This window comes from Anas platyrhynchos, chromosome 2 (assembly GCF_047663525.1).
Source record: "Anas platyrhynchos isolate ZD024472 breed Pekin duck chromosome 2, IASCAAS_PekinDuck_T2T, whole genome shotgun sequence".
Lineage (NCBI taxonomy): Eukaryota > Metazoa > Chordata > Aves > Anseriformes > Anatidae > Anas > Anas platyrhynchos.
In genome coordinates this window covers 115,865,961-115,892,728 of record NC_092588.1, presented here as the reverse complement: position 1 = coordinate 115,892,728, position 26,768 = coordinate 115,865,961, and the positions used below count along the sequence as shown (strand labels likewise).

The 26,768-nt window shown below is 40.6% G+C and overlaps 1 protein-coding gene across 1 annotated transcript in view; it reads right to left on the bottom strand.

The window, feature by feature from the left end:
- SNRK (SNF related kinase) overlaps positions 1-26,375 on the bottom strand; it is a 41,369-nt gene extending 14,994 nt beyond the window's left edge. The window contains exons 1-3 of the mRNA XM_038173962.2: positions 26,113-26,375; positions 13,565-13,663; positions 11,551-12,244 (exon numbers count right to left, since the gene is read on the bottom strand). Of these exons, the coding sequence (XP_038029890.2) occupies positions 11,551-12,139 (589 nt within the window). The 5' untranslated portion in view covers positions 12,140-12,244; positions 13,565-13,663; positions 26,113-26,375. The remainder of the gene's footprint in view (positions 1-11,550; positions 12,245-13,564; positions 13,664-26,112) is intronic.
- Between the last annotated feature and the right edge of the window lie 393 nt (positions 26,376-26,768).

The window sequence follows — 26,768 nt, the reverse complement described above, 5'->3', positions numbered from 1 at the left end:
AGGCTGGGGGATCTCCCTCCTTGGAGGTGTTCTCAGAAGCCACCTGGACATGGTCATGTGCAAAAAGCTGTAGGTAACCCTGCCTGAGCGGGGGGGTCGGACCACTTGAGCTATCCTGAGATTCTGTGATTTCCAGGAGGCTTCAGACCCAAAGTACCTCCTTGCAGTATTCAGCATCAACAGGAAAACGAAGCTTCTTTCTGCCCATCAGAACCAGCGCATCTGCAGGTGTTTGAGAAAACGGAAGGGTGAGGCAGCACAGGAAGCACCAAAATAGCGTCAATAATACGAACGCACAACTTGAACGCACTGTTTAAACCAGCACGGGGTAATTTTACTCAGCTATAAAAATCACATTTTTCACTCCTCGCACCAAACAGTGTAAAAAGGATGGCCCTAAGTGTAAAGGAAGTGGTTAAAAAAATGGGAGGGAAACATTAAGCAAGTTTTCAAAGTAAATTGACTAAAACCACACAAAACCTGCACGAACAATGGAAAAACAGAACTGGTTTGTAAGAACTGCATCGGTCACGGGTGTTTCTATCACAATTACTCAGACAGCTACATGCAATCTTAAACAAGAATGTGGGCTTGCAAATTTCCAGCATCCAAATCCAAGGTTTAGATGCTGAAACCTTCAGAGCAGATTTTCCAAAATAGGAGGTGATACTCACATATCGTTTTGAAAGACTTAACAGACCTACAATTAAATGACCGTACAGTACATGTAAAAAATGTTAATGTTTATACCTGATTTATTAGTCTTAAGTCATTCTATACACATAAAAAATTAATTCTGTCTCTGTGCTTTCCACTTTCCTCCACTGGAGATCCATAAATGTGTATTTTTCAAACAACTTCAGAAAAATATACAGCAAAAAAAGTTTGGAGAAAAAAGAAAGCACATTCTTCCAATAAAGACACGGAGTTTGTTGTCCCTTTAATATAATAATAGTACATTTTGAAAAACTCATGGGTTCCAGAATAGCACCATTTGGCTAAAGACAGAGGCAAAATTCAAGGTCTTGAAGAATAGCTGTCTTTGAGACATTCGTAAGAGTTGAATCTGAGATTATTTTTTTTATGGTGCTTGACTACAAAATTTTAGTATTTCCCCAAATGATATACCAAGTCACACAGGAATGCTCTACCATACTGTTTTGTGCTCCTGTAACCAGAGCTGCTCTATTATTCATTCCTGTTAATTATGAGAGAAGTGTGTTCTCTGGATCCCAAGGAACCTAGGGAAGATGGAAGCTGTTTGAAAGCAACTGATCAAGTGTTTCGATCAACAATTAAGTTACTACATCGTCCATTCTTGTGCTGGTACCCTGCTATTGTGAATTCTTGTTCACATAGTAGGTAGAGCAAAAGAAGAATAGGTCCTGCTGCTGGGGGAACCACTTTCACCAGCAGAAGAGGCAACCTTGATCTTTTATTTCTAAATCCCACAAAGTGTTCTTGGCTGCTACAAAGGGAGAAAACAATATCAAACAAAGTGAAAGCATCAGTCAAGACCTCATCAGTCAAGACCTCCTGCTCTGATTTTGTCAAAAGCATCAACTTTGCCAAGACAGTTGTGCATACAGACCAGAAAGATGTTGGGGCAGCAGCAAATTAGGAGCCCGACATCTCATCAAAGCAAAGTTTCCAGAAAGAACATCTGTTATTATACCCACTAATAACTGGGGAAAGAAGAATAATAACTCAAAGGTTTTAGGTATAGAAGCTTTTCTTTAGATCTCCGCACACTTCCAAAAACATACTTCAAGGGTGGCCTTCACTTAAAGAAGAAAAACGTTCTTAACTTTATATAACTTGGCTCAACTCAGAGGAAAAATCCCAGCTAAGACAGGTTACTGTTTGCACATTATTAGAAGCTGCAAAAATACATTTAAAAGCAGAGAAGAAAGCACATCTCTAGGTAGAGTGGCACTAGTTCACCAAGGGGTTGCACAAGCAGAGTCAAAATACCCCAAGGAGAAGACAAAACTACATGGGAAGGATCTGCATGTAGAACAACACTTGTTTTTTTTGAGACCTATTACATGAGTTACACCAGTAAAATAAAATCCACTTGCAGTTCAATGTAAATATAGTTTTTTAATTTTATAGTTTTGAAATATAGATATTGCAGCAAGTTTACCAATGGGTAACTTAACTAGATAATGGAGCAGGGTGGGTTTTTTTTGTAAGCACAACTCCTTGGCTTTGGCTAAGTCAACAACATTTGTAGCTTACATTCCTTCATCCTCCCAGAGGTCACCTAATTTACTCTCTCCAGAAAATGGATGCAAAAAATAGAATTTCTGCCTGAGGTGTTGCATGCCTTTAGCATATTTAGGTGTAAAACTTCAAGTGAGGGTGCTGAAGGAAGACACATGACTCTTGTGCACTGCAGTTGCCAAAATCAGGGTCTCTTTCAAAAGCACAGTGAAGATCTTCAGATGTGAATTAGCCTTTAAAAATCAGGCACTGGGAGCTTGAAATCACCCTTGCCATGTCCTGAATGAAATGAGAGATTAGCCTTTAAAAGCATTAGCTAGCTAACTGCACTGGAGGATATCTGATTGTTTTGAAAGCTGCTAACTAATGTTGCTCAGGAAGGGGCTGTTGAAGCAGGATTCCCAGAACCATGACAACCAGGGCTGTGTACACGCAACTTCCTTACATAACACGAAGTCACTGCCATGGAAACCAAACCACGTCACCGGCTGCCTGTGCGACGCCTGTCCTCACCACCGGGCAGGCAGGCAGCTGTTTTGTCCAACAAAGGATAGCCACGCTCATCTGCACAGCCACCGAGCAGGGCTTCGGCATTTCGGGCGTTTGTTGCCTTCTGAAGTTCGTGATTTAATCCTAAAATCAGCACTGTGGATTTCAGAAAGTTACAGTTTACAGAGGATCCTTACAGCTTCAGTCAGATGCTTGTCACGTTTTATGTATGCTCTGTGAATTTGTGATCGTCAGAAGCTAAATTTCCATGCCCCTTTTGGAACGGGCAGATTTGCATTTAGCTACACAAACCGAGTCCATTTAATAAAGTTGTTTACTTCAGACCTGTACTGGAAGAAGTATTTTTTCCAGCTTACACAGCACATATTGTTCAGTTGCTAAAACAGACCTTTCTGCAGGAAGCCTGCTTCTTCAGAAATATGAAATATGGATTTAGTTGGCTGTTAAAATAAACACTCCAGTGACAGCTGAACATCATAGTTATCTTCCATGAGAAGCCACTTCATTCAGTAAACAAAGAAACTCAAAAAACAGCTTTTATGGAGAGGATACGAATGCTTACATGTTTATTTTACCACTGCAAAGGTATCTACAGCCTGTGGATAAGTGAAGGCTGGAAATGGGCCCAAGAGCCAGCATCAGGGACAATTCCTGATGACATTCGTGTCCTCACCACTGCTGCTACAACCTCGTCAGAGGAAGTTTGTGGGAGAAAGCCCAGTCCGGGGAGACCTGTAGAAGATAAGCCTTGAATGCTGATAATTCAAGGCTCTTCCAGTATCATGTTTTTTTTCTGTGCAGAGCTAAATGTGAAAAACTAATGTAAAAACCACACACATCGTTGCACTCTAGGCATCTTCAGGGTTAGACAGCAACTGGGCAATTTCTGAAGCCTGTTGTTTTTAATGTGGACACAAACCCTCATCCTGAACTACTTTATTTGGGTTGGAATTTAGGAATGGAACTTCCAGTGGGCTCAGGAATAGGTCTAGACTAATAATTCACAAGGATAACAGTGGTAAGCGTGCTTGCTACAAACTGAAATTTAAGATTTTCACGGCATAGGCTATGGAAAACAGAATGGAAACTCACTTTTGTAACAACTTCAGATCATTGCCTGAAAAGCCAAAACATAGCTTCAGAGTAAAAGTACACAACAAACACTGCAGATAGATTTTTATATGCTTGGTGATAAAAAATTATACACTATAATAAAGGGTAAAGCTTGGGATCATAATGCTAACTGGTTGAACGGTGCCTGTTACATCAGTGATATATTTGTGCTTCAAAAGGATAAGAAAAGTATTTCCAGCCTATGATAAACAGCTTAGAAGATCTGCAACACATCCATTAAAAGTCAGCAGGAAAACAGTACAGAATAATCCTGTGTTAGCAATATCAACATCTCTGTGCACCGCAAGTACTTCGACACTACTATATGCATAGGCAAATCTGGAAGATGATCAGACGGGACAAAATATAAATTTGAAGAGTGTGGGTAAGGAAGAAAGATTATATTTTCTGAGGATATTTAATTTTTAGTGTTTGAAATATTCTCCCATTCTTTAACTTTTTATGAAAAAGACTCTGAATAAGCTCACACACTGACCTCCCCGGCTTCCAGAGATGCAACTGTCTGTGGCATCACCACAGCATTCAGCTATTTTTTCTTTAGTCTTTGTAAAATGGGACTTATTTCTCCCTTGCAAAAGACTGAGGCAGAGATCATCTGCAATCAATGCCAACCTTTCCAAAATTTACAGGCAGAACTATGTACTCTCCCTGTCTTAAAGCACTACAAATCCAATTAGTGCTATTAGAGCACAGAGCAGACAAGAGAATCAAGAGAAATCTTTTCCTTCCCCTATCCCTCAAAAAAAAAAGAGAGAGAGCATAAATACCAAATTGCATTTAGCAAATTATTTTCATAATTAGCTCATCTGTCTGATGAAACAGCCTGTTCTATATGTTATTTTATTTGACTAAGACATAATCATCAGTAACTGGTCTTATCTTTGGAAATTATTTCTGTTTTCATTCAGTTTGGCAACTATTGCTTATTTTTTCCCCTCAAAATAATCATCTGCGTTTTGCTGATTGCATGAAACTACTGAAGACAAACTGTTGATGTTCTTCATTAACAAACCAAGGAAACCCACACGAGCAGTAAAAGGTTTTACTGCACACACGTCACTGCCTTTACTCCAAAATAGCCTGTTTCACCAATTCATCAGTTCTGCATTTAGAAATGCATCCTCTCTTCTGGTTTCTGTTGCTTAGCCACATCTCTGAAGTTACTGAATCTACAGTAAAAAAAAAAAAAATAAAACCAAAATCTGCTTGAACTTTCTAACTCTACCACTCCGGAAGAAAGTTAGCCAGGATAAAAAAAACACAAGTATAAATAGTTAAGTCTATATTGAAGTCTATATAGCACATACAACTTATATACACATTTCACTGCATTGCTTTAGTACTTATATATTAAAAAACACAAAGACTTATGATACCTATGATATCCTTCATACTTTCCAATCAACTGTACCATCTTTTCCTCAAGGTTTTAGCTGTACGTTGCATAATTTATGCTTTATTTACAAAAATGAATGTCTTAGTACAGCTCTGCACATGAATGATTAAACAAGCAAAACTCGAGCATCTGGTTTGTAACTCAGTAGTACAGCACTGATTTAGGTCCCACCAGATCCGTGCTGCCAAATTAGTCAGTCATGGGCTGAATGTAAGTAATCTGAATCTTTGTTTGCAAGAGATATGAAGTGAAGCTTCGTCTTGTGGAGATCGTATTTGTCATAATGGATTCTTTCTCCACAACAGCAGTTTGAAATATTGTGAAAACAGTCCTCCTGTGAGCACGGGGAGGTGACTAAGAAGCATCTCCTTACTTGAGCTGCAGTTTAGTTGAGGCTAGTAACCAAAGTCTATCTTGACAGCATCTCTGTACTTCCACTTGGGGAAGTTATTCTTTGCTTCACCCAGCAATTTATTTGTGAATGCATTAAAGGACATACATTAAGTAATCCAGAATGGAATACAAATTTTATTTCATAAATATTAGGCAGCATGAATAATTGTAAGTCATATGGATTTACTGAGAAGTTATCATAACCACAGACTTGCACCCTTTATTATAGCTCTGTCACATCGTAACTTCACTTCTGAATACAAGGCTCCTCTACCTGTAGCATAACCCTCTGACTAATTTGAGGCATTGAAGTAATTTTCTTGTCAATAAAGCAATTAGATTGAGGGGAAAAAAAAACAGAATCAAAGTTAGAATCAAAGTATCACCTAAAAATTGGACTCCCCTTTCATTAAAAATAAAGGTTACTAGCTGCATGCTGGCATGGAACAAAAGTAAATTCTTTGTTAACATGACATGAGCTTGCTAAAGATTTAAGCTTTCTAAACACACACTACAACCAATTCTCTAAATTAGCCCCTTCTGAGAAGTACAAAAAGCTCATTTCTGCTCATTTTTCAAATTTGACTCATTTTTTCAGCAGTGCAGCATGAGGAGCACAGCACAGCAGGGAGAAGGTAGAGCAGCCCTGGCCACTAGCACAAGAAGAGCACAGACAGCAGCACTGCAACACACAAGGTACTCGCATCAAGCCCTGTTTTGCTCCAAAAAGCATTTCAGCCTGAACAGTTAGAACATGTTATTTTCCTGGAAAAAAAAAAAAAAAAAAAGCAATGGCAATACTGCTTGATGAATGACCCCCATTTTCAGTCAAATGAGTTTCTCTTGCCTGGAACGGGAAGATAAATGAGCTAGGCTGAGCTGATCTAACCTAAACTTGCTTCACGCTAAAAGGGGGCAGGTCCTATCACCTTCCCCCAGAACTCTGGAAGCTCCCATCGCTTCCTTCGCGCCAGCTCTTCCACTCAGAACAAGTGAACAAACCACTCCATTTGCTAACCTGGTAGAAGTTAAGCCTGCAGAAAAACATAGTCTTCTGCCAAATTAGCTAACCAAATCAGCTCATCAAATGGTCAGCAACACAGAGTGCAGCACATGAGGAGAGGCAGCTCTGCACTGATGCAAGCAATACCAAAAGGGGAAGCCCTCCTATGCTGGAAGCAGCTATTTACTACAGTATTTCAGCTTTCTGCACCATCAAACCTTCAAGCTCACTGTATAATGTATCCAACTACCAAAACACATTGCAGTGTAACATTAAAAAGGGGGGTTTCAAAACAAAACAATCAATGGAAAGGAGTTTTTGCTGCTTATTTCTGTAAAGCCTGGCTATGATCCAATTCTGAACATACTAAAATTCCAAAAAGCTGTCAAGTATGTGGAGTGATTCAATACCACGTACGGTTTACAAACCTCTTACTATTTTTTTTCCCCCTTGAGTCAAGTCTGTCAAATCTTATATTCAGCATTTTTATAGGGTAAGAGGTCACTGTACGCAGCCACTGGGCATTATGCCTACATCAGCCATTCAGTTTGTGAATAAAGTGCTATATGCATGCAGAAACACCAGGACTAGCTCCATGCAGGCCAGATAAGGTCACCAAGATTAATTAGCAATGCTCAAGCACCAGGTAAACCTGGCTGGAGCTCTGAAAGACCAAACACACTCCGGGAAAATAAACTTGAAAGAAGGCAGCAAAGCAGATTTGGACTACAAAGTCAACTAGCACTGAGTTCGAGTAACTATAGTATTGTTAGCCACATGTTTTCATGAAGAACTTCTTCCCCCATCCTCTTTGCATTGCTGTGAGGACAGGACAGCCTGCAGCACTGTAGGCACCATCATCAATTATTCACTGCTATTTGTGTACTGCAGCACCATTTTAGAGGCCTACGCTCAACTATGCTAAATAAACAGTCCCAGTCCTACCATCTGAATTTGCACATTTCTCATCCCCAGAAGGCTGAATTTACTCTGCAAACGTTGCCATGCGTCTACGAAATGAATACCTGGCTACAACAAAATCCTGCCAGAAGCCTCAGTGCCTTCCAGAGTTACTGTAGCCTACACAGCACTTACCATTCGTAGAGAGTCCAGGCAGTTAAAGCAGATCTCGCTCTCCTCTGAAAGAACCAACTAAACTGAAAAGCTAATTAAACAACCACATGGAAAAGAGTCGATTTCTGCTTATTTAATGATCTGATCTTTGCTGATGCTGGTAGAGAAATGAAGTGGAAGTATTACCAGAGGCATGCCCTATTCTTCCTCATCTGTAGCTACTTTTCACCACTGCTGGGGTTTGCTGGATTACACCACTGCCCCAGACAGAAAGGCAATCTCATCTAAAGCAATCCGTCTATTTGATTTATCAGATTAACTTTAGGTGCAACACGAGTCCTCTCACTTTTCTCCAACTAGAGCAAATTTTAACTAAGTGTGAAAACAACATGGGAAACTACGAGCAACAGAACTTCTCATTATCTAACCGAGCTTTTTGGAAAGCCCTGAGAACATATGATCATTACCTAATACTCTTCTTGCATCACTTTAACTGCAGCCTTAACACAAAAGGAAATGACAGACCTAAATTACCTAGGCTCTTTTTCAAGTGTGCAAGCTTTTAAGTAGCTTCACAAAGGGGAGATTAATCTCTAAACTAGCTGAAACAGTTACTTTTCATAAAGCAAGCTTCTCCATAATATTAAGCGTATAGCTTAATAAAAGGCTTGCCCTGAATATTTCAGCTCTCTGTAGCAACAAAGTGTAAACAGTTTTTTTTAGTCATTCTAATATTATCCAAGAGACATGAGAAAAGCCATTTTTGTCACAAAGTCTCTCGCAAGAAACCTACATACTATTTTTTCTTGATACATTTTTTTAATGACAATTTTACATAAATGCAAGTGTTTTGTTTTGTTTTTTTAATAATTATCATGAATGGAAGCATACCCTAAGATGAACAGAATATAAGCAGAGCAATTTTTTTTAATTACTTTGGCATTTTAGTAAATTGAGTTGATTATCAAGTGTGCAGATGCTTGCAAAGAGGCAGGATCATTCGGTCACACTGAGAAAGCATGACCTCCTTTCTCATCAGCAGCTAGTTTTAGATTGGTCCAGCTATAATGTAATTTCATTCTAACTGGTGAAACCTCTTTGCTATTGTCAGTCATTATTCTTGAAATATGAATAGCCCAACAGCTGAATGAGTTCACAGCACTTTGACACTATTTCAAGCTATATAAACGCACCTTGCAAACTACTAGCTCAGTAACTGGTAACTGATATAACTTCTTTTAAAAATGTCTAGTTCTGAATTTATACATACTTGTAGTCCTCTAGCAATGACCTCATCTTAGCATTACAGTTTATCTTTAAAGGTTAAAATAAAAGCTTGCACAAATTTATTTCTCAGTTTCAGGACTAGTAATAAATTCCCCAGACATGTATTCTTGTAAGATTCTCCAACTACAACTCTATTTGAATGAGAAAAAGAGGGATTTAAAATTTGTTTTTGTTTTTTTTTCCACAATGTTTGCATTAAAAATATGCAAATAAGTCATATTTAGAAACCTTACATGGTGTATCTTACCTTGTCACCCACGGTTAGAGGGGAATATTCAGACTGTTCAAGGTCATTATCTTACTGGCAAATCAGAGTGAAAATATGAACTATCAAAGTTTACTGTAAATACTGCCCTGACAACCCTTTTGTAGCGCATTACAAAGTGGTGAAAACTGCCACTAAAAAAGTTAGAAGTACTGCAATCTGCTGACAAGGATATTTTAGTATCTAGTAACTAGGACTGTACACTGAGGAACAAACAAAAACTGCCCAGTGCTAGTTATTTAAAAAATCTGGTAATTAGAGCTTAACTAGCATTACTAAACGTAAGCTAGAAGAAATTCATTTTCACTTAACTTCTACTGTTCACATCAATCCACCATCTATAAGACAGACTGGTAGATAGATCCACCTCTATCAATTGATTCAAATCATTTTCTTCCAGTACTATCACTTAGAAGTTTACCTAACTGCTTACAGATTCCTCTAAGAAACATTTTGTGTGATGTCACCATTCTTGCACTTATCATTAAGAGGTCCAAAGTGTGCTTCATTAACTACAGAATTCAATTTGGACCATCTGGTCAAAGCTTTTAGGCTCAAGGCAGATTTAAACTCTTCAATTTAGCTTTCCAAGATAACTAGAAAATCTCTCAAAGCAAAGTATCAAAAAGATAGCTCTTCAGACAAACCCTAATGTTTCTGTATTTCAAGTAATGCCCTCAAATACAGAGCTGAATAGAGAGATTACACTACTTTACCATTTATTTCTAGAAGTAACCCTCACAAATGTCATATCTGCATTGCAGTTACCATTTATTCAATAATAACAACTTTTTACATGTAAAACTGTGGTAGGACAACAGATAATTTATCATCATGGAATATGAAATGCAGCATCAAAAGCTATAAACTTGAAAAAAATCAGAAGATGACCACTTAAAGGTAGCATCCCAAGTTTACGTGTCTTGTTCAGACCTTCAAAAAACACAAACCTATTCTAAGCTGCTATTCCTCCCAAGTCCCCATCCTCCATGGATTAACTGTTCTCACCTACTGGCTACATGCTTTTAAGGAGAGAAGATACATTAACCTATGTATAACCCAATCCTTCCCAATGCCTCCAACCCCCCCAAATCCCCACCCCTTTTCTTCCAAACATTTTCAGTCAAGCAGGAATTTCAAAATTTCAGGTTTTGGCTCATCTTCTGAAATTTGACTGCTACATTTTTCAAGAAATAATCCACAGAAGTATAGAATACATAGAATAGAGTATCTAAGAAATGCATTTTCCCCATCTACTTTCAGAGGCCACTGCAGTCAGTTACAATCACACTTCAGAAGATTCTTAAAAGACCTAAAAACACTGAAGAACTCAGGAATTAGGATTTCTGTTTTGCCACTGATAAAACCAGAACCAACTCTTCTAAAACATTTGACTTCAAGTAGAAATAATTTTTCAACTGTAGCATCAACACGGACTTGCAAAACCACAAACAAAGACATGTCACATTCCTAATTATAGCACATTTGAGAAAGTACTTTCAGGTCCAGAAATCCCACATTAAAATACCTATTCAAAATTAGAAGCCATGAAATGGCATTCAAAAATTCAAGCAACAATGGTAAAATCTAATAACTAAAAAAAACGTTAAGTGTAAGGCAAGAATGGTAGTTCAACAGTGTGCAGGAACACCGTGTCAGCATATACAATTATTTGACCCTTTATCAAGTAGCTTAACAAAAAAAAAAAAAAAAAGCAACTGGAACTCACTCAGTATTCCCAGTTCTCAAACAAGAAAAGGGCAGAGGGAATCGGGTGTTAAAGCTCTTGTTAGTTTCTTGTCTCCTTGTTTGAAAGCTCAAGTCCATACTTACTGCAAATAGATTCCTAGCACCTTACAGCAGAATATGTAAGCAGTAAGAATGTCATTCTTACATGGCTCACCTGAATGACAAACTTTGTCTGGGAGGATTTTTAAAAAAATAAACACTTTTCAGAAAAGGAGACATGCCCTCTAACGAAGTACAAGCATAAGCATTGCATTCACCTTGCTAGAGAAGTCATTTCCAACAAACGCAATTGCATCAGTTCCTATAAAAAGAACTTCAAGCATTTTTTTGAGAATTTTTGAGTATCTCCTCTAGAGATGCTCCAACACTAAGTCATCTGTAATTTGAGTGATAAAATATTAATTCTTGCCGATTAGCTGGCTTCCACATATGGCATTCTCTTGAAACAGGAAACAGAGTGGTACATCGTGGTACTTAAATTTAGATTAACAGTTGAATTCAAACAGGACATACCCACTGCTGGTGCGTCATACTCATCCCCAAGTAAAATTTCAGGCGCAGAATATGCAAGAGATCCACAGCTTGTGGTGAGCTTCTTTCCAGGCTGAAATTTGTTGCTGAAGCCAAAATCAGTTAATTTCACAAGTCCTTGTTTTTCAAAGAAGACCACATTCTCCGGTTTTAAGTCTCTATGAACTACATGCAGTTTGTGGCAGTACGATATAGCGTGAACTATTTGAGCAAAGTACTTTTTTGCCAGATCCTCATTCAGACCTTCTTCATGTTTCATGATGTAATCAAACATATCTCCTCCATCGCCCAGCTCTAAGATAAGATAGAGCTTCGTCTGGGTGTCAATCACTTCATACAGCCGTACAATATTGGGATGCTGCACTAGTTTCATGCACCTAACTTCCTGAAAAAGATGTCCAGTAGCTAGAGTATCCAGCTTGGTCTTGTCAATTACTTTTACTGCTACTTTTTCACCTGTGAAGACATGTCGAGCAAGTTTGACCACAGCAAAATGGCCTCTGCCCAAAGTTTTATCCAAGTCATACAACCCTGCAATTTTTCCATCATATCCTCGTTTGAAGCCCGCCATTCTGTTTCAGAAGATGAAATAATGTTTAAGCTCTTTGGAACTGTGATCTTTTCATATAAGAGTATCTGATGCAAATAAATAGTCCATTGTCACTGCCAAGCACACCTGAAAAAAACAGAGACAAGATTATGTACAGGTATGAAAAAAAAAATTGTTATTCTGTAATTCTTTTAAAAGTTACACTGCCACATTATTAAAATTACTGTAATTATTATAGTTTACTTACAAAATCCTTCAGGAGTTTTTGCAAAGGGTTTGATAAGCCACACTGTGGTGACCAACAGATTTAAAGTGAGTTTCAACAGTGCAATAATGAAAATTTCACCCAAGCTGGATGGCATTCATGTTCTTGAACTAGAAACCTTGCAAGCAACACTTAAAATCAGCACTATGAAGACAGAGCCAAAACCTACAACTTTTCTGGCTACTTTAGAAATCAGCTGGGCAGCACAGAATATTGACCAGAACATGCTTGATTTATTTTAGATTTTGGCATACTCTTTTGTGTTGCAGCATGAAACAATTCTCTCCAATACAATGTTCTGAGGGCATGACTTTGGACTTTCACCTTTTCCCTTTTAAACAACTTTCTGTTTAACAGAGCTCATACTGACATACCAGAGTAACAGAATGAAATCTTGTATGTAAGTTTAAGCACTAATAATTTACACTGTCATTATTGCAAATGACCAAAGCTGAAATGAAACATTTGGGTTAAATGCACTTTTAGTGCAAAATATATATATTTCATATTTTGACTAGAGTTATAAAAATTGGTGATAAGAAGGTTGTATGTAGGCTGCCTATGTTCAGCACTCCTGGGAATGAATCAGGATGAGAGGAAAAAGAACAAGAACAAAGCGAAAACTCAGGAACTGAGTTTGTGCTGAACTCCTGCTTACTACTTGATCTGACAGTTAAACAAGCAAGGGCCAATTTACAAAACATTCACATTCAAACCCGTTTTAGAAGGTTTTATGTCTCTCTGACATTTTATTTCACACAGAACTTCCCGAAAACTTTTCTTACATCTTTAACTTAAATTCAAGTTTAACAATCTGTAGTTATCAAAAAGCTAACCATTCATCCCACATTGAGTACAAAGCAGCTAGAAATATGAAAATTAGATGGCTTATTGCCAACTCAATAACACACAGAAAACACAGCTCTTTATATTTTTTTTTCTTTAGAATATATTTTCTCTGTTTCAAAATGGAACTTCAAAAAGAAAAGCTCTGAAAAGGAAGCTGGCAAGCCAACAGCCCCTGACATTAGCTATTCTCAAGTCAAAAATGTAAGCGCTAGATTAAAAACACTCCTTGCTAAACAAGTTATTTCACAGGCAGTAAACTAATGAACCTGGTTTCATATGGATTCAATTACAAGGGGGTCCTGTGAGGATTCTCTGATGTTTAACAAGCTCACCTTACTGCTTCTCTCAGCTGGAGTCATGGTATAACCTCTTCTCTATCCAGCTGTCTATTTCCACAAAGTCCGTGGGAATTCAGTTCAGCACCTCCACCCCTGTAAAATTTGAATGAAATCAATCAACTTCTGAAACCTCACAACTGAAGCAAAGAACAGAGCAAGTGCAGCTATTACATAAACATTGCTGGTGGTTTGTTTTTGCTCCTTTTTTTTTGGGGGGGTGAGGAGGGGAGAGGCAGATGAAGGGGAGAATATTAATCAAGCTTTAAAAAGAAAAAAACTTCATTGGCTTGTGTTACTGTAGCTTTCTACTCAGCTATTAAGCACCACGCTTACAATGCTCCTACAAAAAACAATTCTATTTCACTTACAGATGCCATAGCATGAAAAGCTGGCACTGAAGTTACAAACGAGTTTTCTACACATTATTTTTTTCTATTGAAAAGTTGTTTTGGATTTGGCTTCGCAAGGTACGTATGGGCAATAGGCACCCATAAAACTAGAATGAGTGTCCAAAACTTAAGAGCAATAGTAAAAAAATGAAGAGCTTCCTAGGACACTTGGGACACAGTCATTCAAATCTAGAGCCTCCCACTGGAAAACGAAAACAGAAGTCTGTTTTTCAAGTCATGCACAAAACATTGTCTCTAAGACACACCAAGTTTATAATACGCTCTCTAACCCAAAGCAAACCTATCCTTATTCATGCAGAAAGGTGAAGTACTGCTTTGAAACACACACCACATATTGCAGCACATACCGCATACGTGAGCAATTAGAACTGAACCTCATAATACACTTGGTAAGCATGCCTAGAGAACTCCCCTCAAAAATATTAGCCTTCCTGTAACTGCCAACAAACATGGGCTTCTTCTCAGTCTACTTTATGACCATCTATCTGGGTGGGACTTAGCTCAATGGGAAGGTAGAAAGGAAGCAAATGTAACCCAGAGGAAAAAAAACAACTCCAGAAATACCTGAGAGGAGACTGAAGAGAAGAAACAAGAGGAGAAGGGGTTGTTCTGTTTTTGTTTTAAAGCTAATGCTCCAAACAACTCCTGCTCAATACCAGGGGAACCTCTAAACAGATGTTGTCCCAATGCAGTGAAAGAGTAACTGCACAGAATAGCCCCCACTGGTTGGGAAGTTGAGTATCAGGCTGAGATTACTGAGTCAGGAAGCTTGATTCTGTACTCTTTCAGAAGAAACAACCACTTTTGTATTTTAGTAACTGTCCTTCATGGTATTAAAATCACACACCAAGGGGTTTCTCTGCACACAAGGGCTTTGAAGGACTGAAGCTCCAGTATGGTTGGGATATCTGCTTCCCAATACATCCCACATCTCTAGCCTTACAGAATTTCCCCTACCAACTGAAGCGTATTATACCATCCCATCTTTATTGCAGAAAGTACAAAGCTAGATGAAAACGTGCTACATTAGACCACACATTGAACAGTTTCCCATTAGAGAACGCACAGGGTAGAGCAGAGGACAACAGCAAACGTAACAATGAATAATGAAACCCTACTTATCTTTATCAGATTCAGAAAGCTTCTTTACAGATGTTAATAATGCCTGATGGATTCCACCCCCACGCATACAGTGAAACCAGGCAGGTGCTTTATTAAAGCATGCAATTTCTTAGCATCAAGAACATCCTGCAGCAAGTTGTTTAATAACTTAACTATGGGCTTTGAGAAGAACCACTTCCTCTTGTTTGTTTTCAGTCTCCTGATAATTTGTGCATCTTCTCATTAACTGTCTGTCCCCAAACCAGAACTATCATATCCTTATTTACCTTGCCTGAAGCAACTCACAGGCTTAGCTTCCTTCCTAGCTTCAGCTCAACCTTGTCAAGTCCAAGTTTGTCATTCCTTTTGCAGAGGTCATTCCATAGGCTTTAGGGTTCTTCTCACCTTCCTCTAAACATTTTGTGTTTTGTTCGGTACTCCTTCCTTAGAATTTCTTGGGGTTTTGGGTTTTTGTTTACACTGCTGCTGAGTACTCACTTTGTTTTCATACATAATGCTTTATTATAATTCTATCACATTCCATCATACTGACCTGACCCTCAAAACACAGGCTAAAATAAAATAGTCCATGAACACATGTAAACATCCTAACTTTAATCTGTATGAAGCAACTGGAAAACTCTGCCTCACCCCGCTGGACGACTCCAGAGTCTCAATCCTAAACAGACTGCAAGTATTTTCAAAAAAGTAAAACTAAAATAAATGTAAGAACCATCTCTACCACACCTTAATCACTGCTTATAGATTAAAGAAAAGCAAAAAAGAAAATTACAGAGAATCTTTTTAACTGCCGCTAGGACATCACCCATCCCCACGCAAAGCTGTTTTTGCCCGTAATGAATCCTATACTCAATACCTTATGCTTAATTATTTAACAGTTTTAGAACCCTTAAATTAAAGAAGTAAAAGCTGTGTCATAATACAATAAACAGCCATTTGCTACGTAATAGAAGCTTTCCACCCCACAAACTCCAGCACTCAACTTATTACTGGCAGAGGGAAGGGGATAGAGCAAATCCAGGCAGATGTCACAGAAGGTAACTTGTCTGAATTTAAGTATCTACAACACTCAGCTGTACGGAGAAATTCGCACATGATTACTTTGTTCACTTGGCACATTTTCAACAATGTTTGTACAAACTCAACACGCAACTTATCTCTAAATGACAGAATACACATAAACATTAACCTGCCAACAAAACCCCAGCAAAAATCAGTTAAGTTTAAGCCACGGAGAAATATTCAGACAGTAATCAATAGGAGAAAAGCTTACAGAAATGGAAGCTAAAATACACTTATTAACATTGCAGTCCCATTAGTTGAAATTAATGCAGATTCATTAGCAGTTTAACATAAAGGCTCAGTAACAGACCAACTAACTCTTAATTCTGTGGGTTTAAAATAAATCTTCAGAGATAACGCTCCCACAGCTGACCACAGGGATGCCAGACAGACAGTTTGAAGTAAACATACCAAAAGTAAAACTTTTTCAACAGGAAGTGGGTACAAACTAATGGATATACATGTACTGCATATGCATACAAACCTTAAATACAATTTAAACCTTAAATACTATTTAAATATGCTAATTAAGAGATTGCAGTTCTTGTATCAATACTTTTCAGAGCACTGACTGTTGAAACGTAAATTTTCCTTTTAGCACTATCATTACCTGCCAGAGAATGGATTTCTTTCTTTCAGCGTCTCACTACAGTCAGAAAGCAGAATTTTGATGGTACTTATGGATCAACTTTTGGTCCAGTTACCCACGATACCACCACCTTTAGAACTGAAGCCAGCTTCTCTTACCCTTTCGTTCTTTTTCTTGCAGTTGTCTCCTTAGTTACACCAGTCAAGTTCTGGGGGCTAACTATAAATTCAACCACCCAACGCTTCCAGATATAACACATCTGCTACCATCACACTCCAAAAGAGGGTTAGTTTAATCACAGATCATTTCAGTGATCCAGTTTACAACGTGACCTCTTGCACACTTTTAACAGCACAACTGAAGAAGCTGCACACTGCAGCAGCCGAGAGAAGGCAAACTTCAACCAGACATGCTTTGCCAGCAAACCAAGCCACAGCCAGAGAAAAATATTTGAGAGCCAATTATATCACAGAAAATATTTGCCCAGGTTTCTTTTAATTCACAATGTCTCTTTTTTTTTTTTTTATAAGTTGTTTTGTTAGCATTAGCATTTGGGTTTTCTAGTCGGTGAACTTACTAACCATGAGCAGCATTTAATCCAGGTGGCTAATGTTTTCAAAATGCAGCTTTCCCTAATTCTGCCAGCGTTCAGCTACACCCCTGATGCTCATTTCATGCCATGTAGACACATACTAGTTAACAGATTCAGAATGGATCTGTCTTTCCACAGATGTTTGTAAGTTGTCATCAGAAACAGACCTGAGGGTGCTGTCTGACAGCCAGCTGAACACCAGCCAGCAGTGTGCCTGGGTGGCCAAGAAGGCCAATGCCATCCCGGCCTCCATCAGAAATCGTGTGGCCAGCAGGACCTGGGAAACAAATGTCCCGTTGTCCTCTGTGCTGGTGAGACCACACCTTGAGCACTGTGTCCAGTTTTTTAGATAAGAAGGACAGTGCCTTGCTCAAGCATGTGCAGGGAAGAGCAATGAAGCTGGGGAAGGGACAACAACTGGGGTTGTTCAGCATGGAGAAGAGGAGGCTGAGGGGGGCCCTTGTTGCTCTCTACAACTACCTGAAAGAAGGCTGCAGTGAGAAGGGTGCCTCTTTTCTGAAGTCACAAGCGGCAGGGCACGAGGCGATGGCCTCAAGTTGCACCACAGGGGTCAAGATTGGGTATCAGGAAGAATTTCTCCACAGCAAAGGCGATCAGGCACAGGCACAGGCTGCCCAGGGAGGTGGTGGAGTCCCCACCCCAGGGGTATTTAAGAGATGTGTGGATGTGGCGCTTCGGGACATGGCTCAGTGGTGGATTCTGTATATCCCACCTCACAAAGTACTGCAGTTTCCGTAACAGAGATTTGCAGAAGCAGTTTTGTAATATCACATGCATCTTATTAAGAGACTTAACAACGGTACCGTGATTCAACCATCTCTGAAAGTGTATGAATAGATCTAATAGATCTGTTTAGAAAAAAAACACACCAGTATGTTTCAGAGACATTAGCTCTTCTTTAAGCAATTCATCCTGTCCATAAAGTTTCCATTAGATTATACATTACAGGCAAGACCAGCCTAGTTCATCTTACCTTAATGTCTGTATTAGCTTCTAACTTTAGAAAACAAAGATTCAAGGCTCCATTTCAACAAAATGCTATAATATTATCAAAGCAAAAATTTCTTTCCATTATCAGGCTAACAGACATGAAACCTGAAGTAATCTTGACTGGTGCTCATCTCTCCAGCGAGAGACCTGTCCCCCTTCATGGCAAATGGAGATTCAATCAACGCAGATAGGAGCCTGTGATAAAACAAACTGCGCCCTAAAGCAGATAGCTAAATAAAACAAATGAATCATTTCTTAAGAGCACACATTTTCATTTTCTGTACCAGGAGCTTAGGATGAGTAGTTCCATGGATGTATACATTATACACATCCACCAGACAGATTAAATAAGTTTCGCCGTCTGTTTCTCCTTTTGGCCTCTTTTGTCTCAGATAACTAAATAACTGGTATAACGCTGTTATTTACTAAATAACTATATGGAGAGAATAAGTCTTAGATTGCTATTCTACCTAGAAACCATAAACCAAACTTTGGCACAAGTTGCTCACAGAGATCTAGAAATAATTTTTTGACTCGGAAAGCAACTTGTTCAAATTGTTAGAACTTGAGAGTGTATCACAGGAAACATCTCAGTACACAAACTGGACAAGTGTGTTTTTCATGTATTTCACTATTTCCTGCCAACATTAATCTGCCACCCTATGGTAAGAAACCTTCAGAGCCTAATCTATGAGGCTCTGAAAGCCGTCCACCTTTGTGACAGCGTGATCCACTGCTTATGCGTGAGGATAGCGCAGTGTGCCAATCGCCTTTCCTCACAGGGCTTCTGCTCGCCTTTCCCTTCATTCAAGGGAAAGCCAACACGCTCCGAACAGGAGCGAAGCGCTGTGTGAATGAACTGGGAAGAACGCACATGCTTCGTGCATGTCACATGCTCCAAAAACTGGTCATAATTCAATTCCTCCACAGTATTTGAGACTTTTTAAGCCTCGTTCTACCAGATGTGTCTTGACTCGGAAAGGCACACTACGGGACGTGTGAACTGGAGCACCTGCAATCTGCATTTGTCTCCACACAGGGGTGTCACGGCCCAGCAAAGCCCTTCCTCCCCAGCCTTCCTGCCACCTGAGCCTTCCCAACTACCAAAGATACTCAAAGAGATGGCAGCAATCTGCGCCTGCCCTACAGCCAAACACTGCAGATCCAGCACAGGCTAGGTTTTACAGCTGAGCCCTAATATACGCATGCTGCACCACAGCATACAAGCACATCCTCCCCTTCACTGATGACAAACCCCATAAGCTCTCCCGCTCCTGACAAGTTCCTCAACACAACACTACGGCAGATTTCTCCAAGGTGTACATGCCTTTATTTTATTTTCATATTAGGCCTCATCAGCAGCTCCCACAGCTGCAGCATTCATCTCACAGCACTATTACTAAAATGTCAAGACAGATCAGCAAATCCCTCTACCATTCAGCATGGCTATACCTAAGATGATGAGCAAAGGTAGGAGTTACCAAGTAGCTCTATGATCCGAATATAAAAAGAAGTCTTAACCTGCATTAATTTAATGGTATACTCTAGTTTTAAATAGTTTCCAGAATTGTGCTCTGAAAAGGTATGAGAATTGCCAGCTGTTAATTAAAGTTTTGCCAGTAAGCATTTATGAAGCCTTCAGTAAAGAGTCATTGCTTTATTATTTTACAATGCATTGCAGGAACCAGAGCTATTGAAGCCTCTCTCTCTCTTCTTAGACCCTACACTAGAAATAAAAAAAACAGAAGGCTAACAAATATGCTTCAAATCTGAGGCCCATTATTCAGTGAACAGCCAGATGTGTTTGGCAGGCCAATAAGCTTAATAAAAAAATTGCTCCTGGACCTATAAATAGAAGTTTTTTGGGGGCGGATATGATGCATGGGTGGTGTGTTAGTGTTACAGATTTGGGAGATATACGAAGCGTACTAGCTTATTTTGGAACAGAATTACGAGAACCTGCACGACCTGAGAATTGAGAGCAAGACACTGTGATTCTCCCCCTCTCCTCCACTCTTTTGAGACCCCACCTGCAGCACTGCGTTCAGCTCTAGGATACCCAGCACAAGAAGGATGTGGACCTGTTGTAGAGAGTCCAGAGGAGGCCACGAGGCTGCTCAGAGGGCTGGAGTACCTCTCCTGTGAAGACAGGCTGAGGGAGTTGAGGTTGTTCAGCCTGGAGAAGGCTCTGGGGAGATCTTAGAGCAACCTTCTAGGCCTAAAGGGCTACAGGACAGCTGGGGAGGGACTCTTTGTCAGGGGGTAGAGTGATAGGACAAGGGGTAATGGACTTAAACTAAAAGAGGGTAGGTTTAGATTAAATATAAGGAAGAAAATCTATACTCAGAGGGTGGTGAGGCCCTGGCACAGGTTGCTCAGAGAAGCTGTGGATGCCCCATCCCTGGAGGTGCTCAAGGCCAGGCTGGATGGGGCTTTGGGAAACCTGGTCTAGTGGGAGGTGTCCCTGCCCATGGCAGGGGGTTGGAATGAGGTGATCCTTAAAGGTCCCTTCCAACCTAAAGCATTCTGTGATTCTATGATTTGAGGCAGCTCCAATGCACAAAAATAAATAAAAAGCTTAAAAGAATATGATGCAAGATAAAAAATTGTTCTTTGATGAATGATCTCATTCTTAGGTGAGATATTCCCAAAGTTTTAGATCTACAGATTGCCATCAACCCTCCTATTTTCCTGAAGATAAGTACAGTCACATCAAACACGATAAGTTTAAGCTTTCTTCTTTCACATGGGCTTACAAATGAACGGTACATGGTTTGCAGAACACTGGGAAACAAAGGCTTGACAACTGTGCTGTAGAAACTCCACAATACAGTTGATATCTTTGTAAAAATCATTTTCCATACAGTCAAGTGAACAAAGCTACTGGATCTAAGTTAGTCTTTCAAGGCACCCAATTTAAAAATTGTGTCTATTTCTTTTTCTTTCACAAAAAGGAGGCAAGAAAAGAAATGCAGACAACACTGAAGTAGGTATGCATTGCAAAGCAACGGCAAGATAACAGCGAGAGCATGACTGTGACCAAAGGATAGATGCCAAAGCTATTAAGGGGACAGCTGTGCTAAGAGTGATCAAACTAGGACCCACAGACAAACCATCATTAGTAACCACTGGCAGTGGTCCCAACTGCCTCTAGTTGTGAAATGTTTTAAAAGCCCAAGATCCTTTCATAACCATGCTGATAATAGCTACAGTTCACCAGGCACTTTCCGTTTCTAAGAGGAGGTAATACACAAGACAAATGCAATCTGCCCTATGGATTTGAGAACTCAGCAATAGCTTTACAGCATTTAAAGTCTTCACACCAGCCACAGCTGCAAAAGCAGCTCATTTCACAGTGCCTGTTCTCCTCTTGTGCCTACTCTCAATGTCCAGCATGTGGCTAAACAAATAGAGAAGCAGTCCAAGAAATGCTCACCACCACCTTGTTCACAAATCAGGTGCTTCAGCAGTACAGGCCACTTAAGATCCAAAGCCACTCTTAAAGTATTACTGCAAAAGAGAACACCAGACCTTCCCAAACGATCATCTCCCCTAAACTGCCTTCTGCAAAGTAGCACGCAAAAGCATCTTTAAAAGGACTTGCTCCAAATTTCCTATCCGCTAGTACTTTTTTTTAATCTTTAAAATCAGTTAGAAAACTTTGTTCCAAAAGCGTGACATCAGGTTATATAATAAATTAGTTTCACTCAAAGTTAGCCCTTTTTGCAGTAACTGTTGAAAGAAAAAATACTCAGCTATTGGAAATCAACGTGAACATCTTAGTTACAGATATTCATAAACCTTTCCAATCAAGATGTGATATCAAAAGTCTGAAGATCACAGAAACCAACAAGCTTTTCAACTATCTTCCAAGCAACAGAAGGAACTCGTGACAGGTAGCTGGTCACCCGAGCCCAAGCAGCCAGCTCTCCAACCTTGATAAGCAGTACCCATTTAGCTTCTCAAAGGCTTCAACATGCTAAAGCTCATCACATCTCCCTTCTCTTTTTCCATCATTTTTTTTTCAAAATTAACTAGGAACATGAAACCGATTAAGAAATTCTTTGCGTATCAGACAGAAGTCATTATTGTGATTCATGATGGTATCACTACCTTTTAGACAGGATTTTTTTTTTTTTTATCGTCATCATTTCCAGAAAACCTACCGCTGGAAGCTTCCTTAAAAAAAAACAAAAAAAAAACCTGCAACACACAGACAAGTCAAATTTCTATCTCACCAATCTGGACTCTTTGAGAAAGACCTACTCTGTGCTCAAGACCTACCCTGTACTCAAGACCTCTCAGAACTGTTTCACTCTTTTTAAGTATCTCTGCATTAACGTTACCAAATAATTTTTTTATGCTAGACAATAGAACAAAAAAAAATGAACAAGAGCTCTAAATATCCCACCAGTAATCAATGAGTAATTAAAACATTAAGTCATTTTTGAAGAAGTTACCACTGATTTAACACCTAACATCAACTTTGTTGTTTGAATTCGGAATCACAAATGTGATTTTGATTCTGTATCAAAGAGAGGAGAAAGCATCAAACACTAGCTCAAATGTTACGTATTCAGATGCAAATATATGCATATTGTTAGCATTAAGTTAGCATTATTTCTATTAAATTTCTTAAGAACCATCTCTGAACTCAAATTCCAGATAAGTGCCTTTGTTTAGCATTACATCTGATAACATAAATATTAAGTACTTCAATTGACTTTATGCTGGCCTTTTCCATCCAGGACACAAACTACTTGAACAAACAGCACCTATCCCAACCTATAGTTCCAACATGCATGCCCCAGCATAGTTGCAGAGGATCACTGTACAACGGAGAGACTGCTTGTCTCAGAAAGCAATCCCACACTATTTCACATTTTGCAGCCATGAGAACTGCACAGCCCTTTCTGCTCACGAAGCTCTTACCATCGGTGACTTAACTTGTGTACTAGAACTCTGCCAGGGTAAGTTATCCTAGAATTGTATGTGAATACAGTTTTTCAAATCCTCTTAAAGCTCTTACATAACGTTGTTATGTGTATTAAAAACCAGCTACCTTACATTATTAGAGAAGCTGCAGCACTCCAGTTAACTGCTGGAAAGTACTGTGGGAAGGAAGATGTGCAGGACTTCATGTGTTACTACAGTTAACAGCTTATGCAATTTAATATTAGTATATTCATCATAAGCTGCAGTTCATCGCTGTATCCAGGAGGCAGTGTCCCTGATCTGAACCATGTTTCACTGTTATGTTTTTTTATTTAACGTGTATTTTAAGACATAATTAGAAAACTGTACCAAGTAAAACTGGACAGAAGTTTATGAACAAGTTTTACAGATAAACATTTCAGCGGATTTTTAAAAGCAGATGAAGTCTAAGAAAATAAATTCTTTATTTTGTGAGAGATTCTGAGAGGGAAAAACAAGCTAGCTACACCAGGATCCTGTGCCCTTGAAAGCAGGACAGGCAACAAAGCAAGACAAAGGCACTAGTTTGGCATTACTGTTCCTAGTAGGATAAAAAGAACAGTGATATACTGAAGGTATAGACTGCAAAATTACTCAAATACTGTAGTAAAGGCAGAGAGGTTGAGCCGGAGAGGAGCCCAGGTTGTCCAGAACACTGCACAAGGAAGCTGACTACTGCAAGTAGACGGGTATCTGCAAAAGCATATTAACATGCAGCCTTAACGTGCTATTTAAAATAATCTGAAAGCAGACTATGCATCTACAGTGCAACAGGGAACAGTGACTGTGCCACACCACCCACACTGCATGGGAATATTAGTTCTCGTAGCAAGACAATTCAGGGAACGTCAGTAACCTGTGCAGAAATTTCTGTATCCAAAAATACACGCAGAGCAAGGCTCAATCTGTACCTTCCTGCTTCCCAAGTGAATAACAATAAAAAAAAAGTTTATCCCTAAGTTCATTTAAGATATCATTTCTCCCTTTCCCTATCTTTGTTAGAAGCCTCAGGCACGAAGCACTGAATTCACTCAAGGCAGTCAGACAGATGTAGAGTCAGCCACCTTGTTTACCAAACACTGCCCCAGCATTCAGCTTAGCTTCTCTTCCCAGTCACCTGAAGCACTGCACCACCATTCCACCCCTTTTCTGGCCATTTAGAATATTCAGGAAAAAAGTGAGACCAGACTGGACTTTCTTCCCTTTAGCTGTGACTGTTAAGTTCTCAGATCTGGGTTTTTCATCCACCAGAAGTAAAAAAAGGCAAGTATTAGTCTATCTAAATTAACATTTCAACGTTTGGCAAGGTAAAATTTGATTGCATTAGTTAGCAATGACCGTTAATGCTTGCAAGCTTGTTTCACGTTCCTTCTTGCTAAGGGTAAGCAACTGTACAAAAATAATCATCATCTCAATTCCCACTTTCTGAGATGTACTTAAAGGTATTTAAAAAAAGAAACACTCATTAACCCAGTTCTTAATGGTGCATGCCTTGCAAAAACTGCCTAATTCTACCCTAGTAATCATTTGCTTGTAAACACTTCCATATAGATTTTATTTTGCTGAGATTCATTAAACTGGTCCTTCCCCAGAGCCCGGAGATCTAAATATACTCATCATAAACAACTCCAAAAAGCAGCCTATATGACTAAGTAGTGACTGCACTACAGAGGGCAGGAGTAAGCAGATTTGCATGCAATTCATTCATGCTAGATGGCTCGAAGTCATACAATACAATTCAGCTGTTCCAGGAACTGCAATGGTACCATTGAGGAAACCACTTCTTTGCATATCTCCTCTTAACTTGCACTTGAAAGCAAGAGGGTCAGTCGGAAACTACCTGTGCATAAGCAAAAGCCCAAAGCTTTTTTGGATTTCCATACCCCATGTAAAGCTTTTCTCCTTCGCAGGTGTTCCGGCACCACTTACCAATAAAAATATCCGATGTGAAAATAGGTCACATATGTCCCCAACCATCCCCCGGCCAACACTGGCTTTTTCCCTAGTGGATGCTCTCCAATACTTTATGCAGCCTACTTCCAAAAAACACAAACATGCCACACGCATCTGTCCTTTAGCCATTCCCGAGCCCCTAAATCCACCTCAAACATCTCCAAAAGTCACCTCCCATGAATCCAACCAGCGCAGCACCATCTGGATGCTGAAACCCACCTGGCAGAAAGCACAAAGCCCTCTCCGGGACTTACCTACACTCCCCAGCCCCTGCTTACAGTAACCTGAAGGCGGTTCAGCGCAAATAAACGCATTGACAGGACGAGCACTGACAAAGAACAAGGGGACGCTGGTGTCAGGGAAAAGCCAGCAGCAGCAGCAGCCTGCATCCTCCACAAACCTGTTGGCTGAGCACCTGGCTCCAGAGGGACGAGATGCACCGTCATCCCCCACCCTTTAACCAGGGGGGAGTGGGGGGGCTTTATTTTTAATTTCCCCTTAAAGCAACAAAAAACGAAGCAGAGATGAAGGAGGGGGGGAGGAGAAAGGACACACACACCCCAACCCAAACTGCTCTCCGGGGTGCCCCCACCACAGGGGGTGCCCCCACAGGGGGGGGTGACCCCACAGGGGGATGTCGCCGTCCCCACATCCCCTCCTTCCCCCCACCCCCCCCCATACCCATCCCTCTGTCCTCCACCTCAGCGACCTTCGAGGAGCGGCCCCCGCCGCCCCCCCCCCGTGTAAGGGCCCAGCCTCTACGGGCCGGGGGAGGCGAAGGGGAAGGGGTGAAGGGTGCTGCGCGTCCCCACCGCCACCCCAAACTTACTGCCTCCGCCGGCGGCGCCGTCTCCTCGGGCCGCCGCGCCCCGCGCCGCCCCCCTCATGGGCAGCGCCCCTCGGGCCCGCCCGCGGCGGGAGCGGCCGGGAGGCTGGGGAAGGGCTCCGGGACGCCTCAGGGTGCGTGTGGGGAGGGCTCGGCGGCGAGAGAAAGGACGGAGGGACGGACACAAGGACGGACAGACCGGGCCCGGCGCTGGGGCGGCCGCTCTGAGGCGCAACTGACAACAACGGCCGCGGGGAGCCGTTGGGGGGGGGGGGGGGGGAAGGGGCGGGGAGGGGAGGGGCAACGGGAGGCAGCGCCAGCCAGAGAGGAGGGGGTGGTGCGCATGCGCGGGGAGGGGAGGGAGGGGAAGGGAAGGGAAGGGAAGGGAAGGGAAGGGAAGGGAAGGGAAGGGAAGGGAAGGGAAGGGAAGGGAAGGGAAGGGAAGGGAAGGGAAGGGAAGGGAAGGGAAGGGACAGCAGTGCTGTTTCCCACCTGATGGAGTTTCCCACCAGCATAGAAGGGACCCCGAAGGATCATCGGGTCCACCTCCTGGCACCCTAAATTCTACCCAAATCTACCCAAAATTTTAGATCGTGTGACTAAAGTCCACAGTCCAAACGCTTCTTTAAACTCCGACAGACCTGGTGCTGTGACTGCTT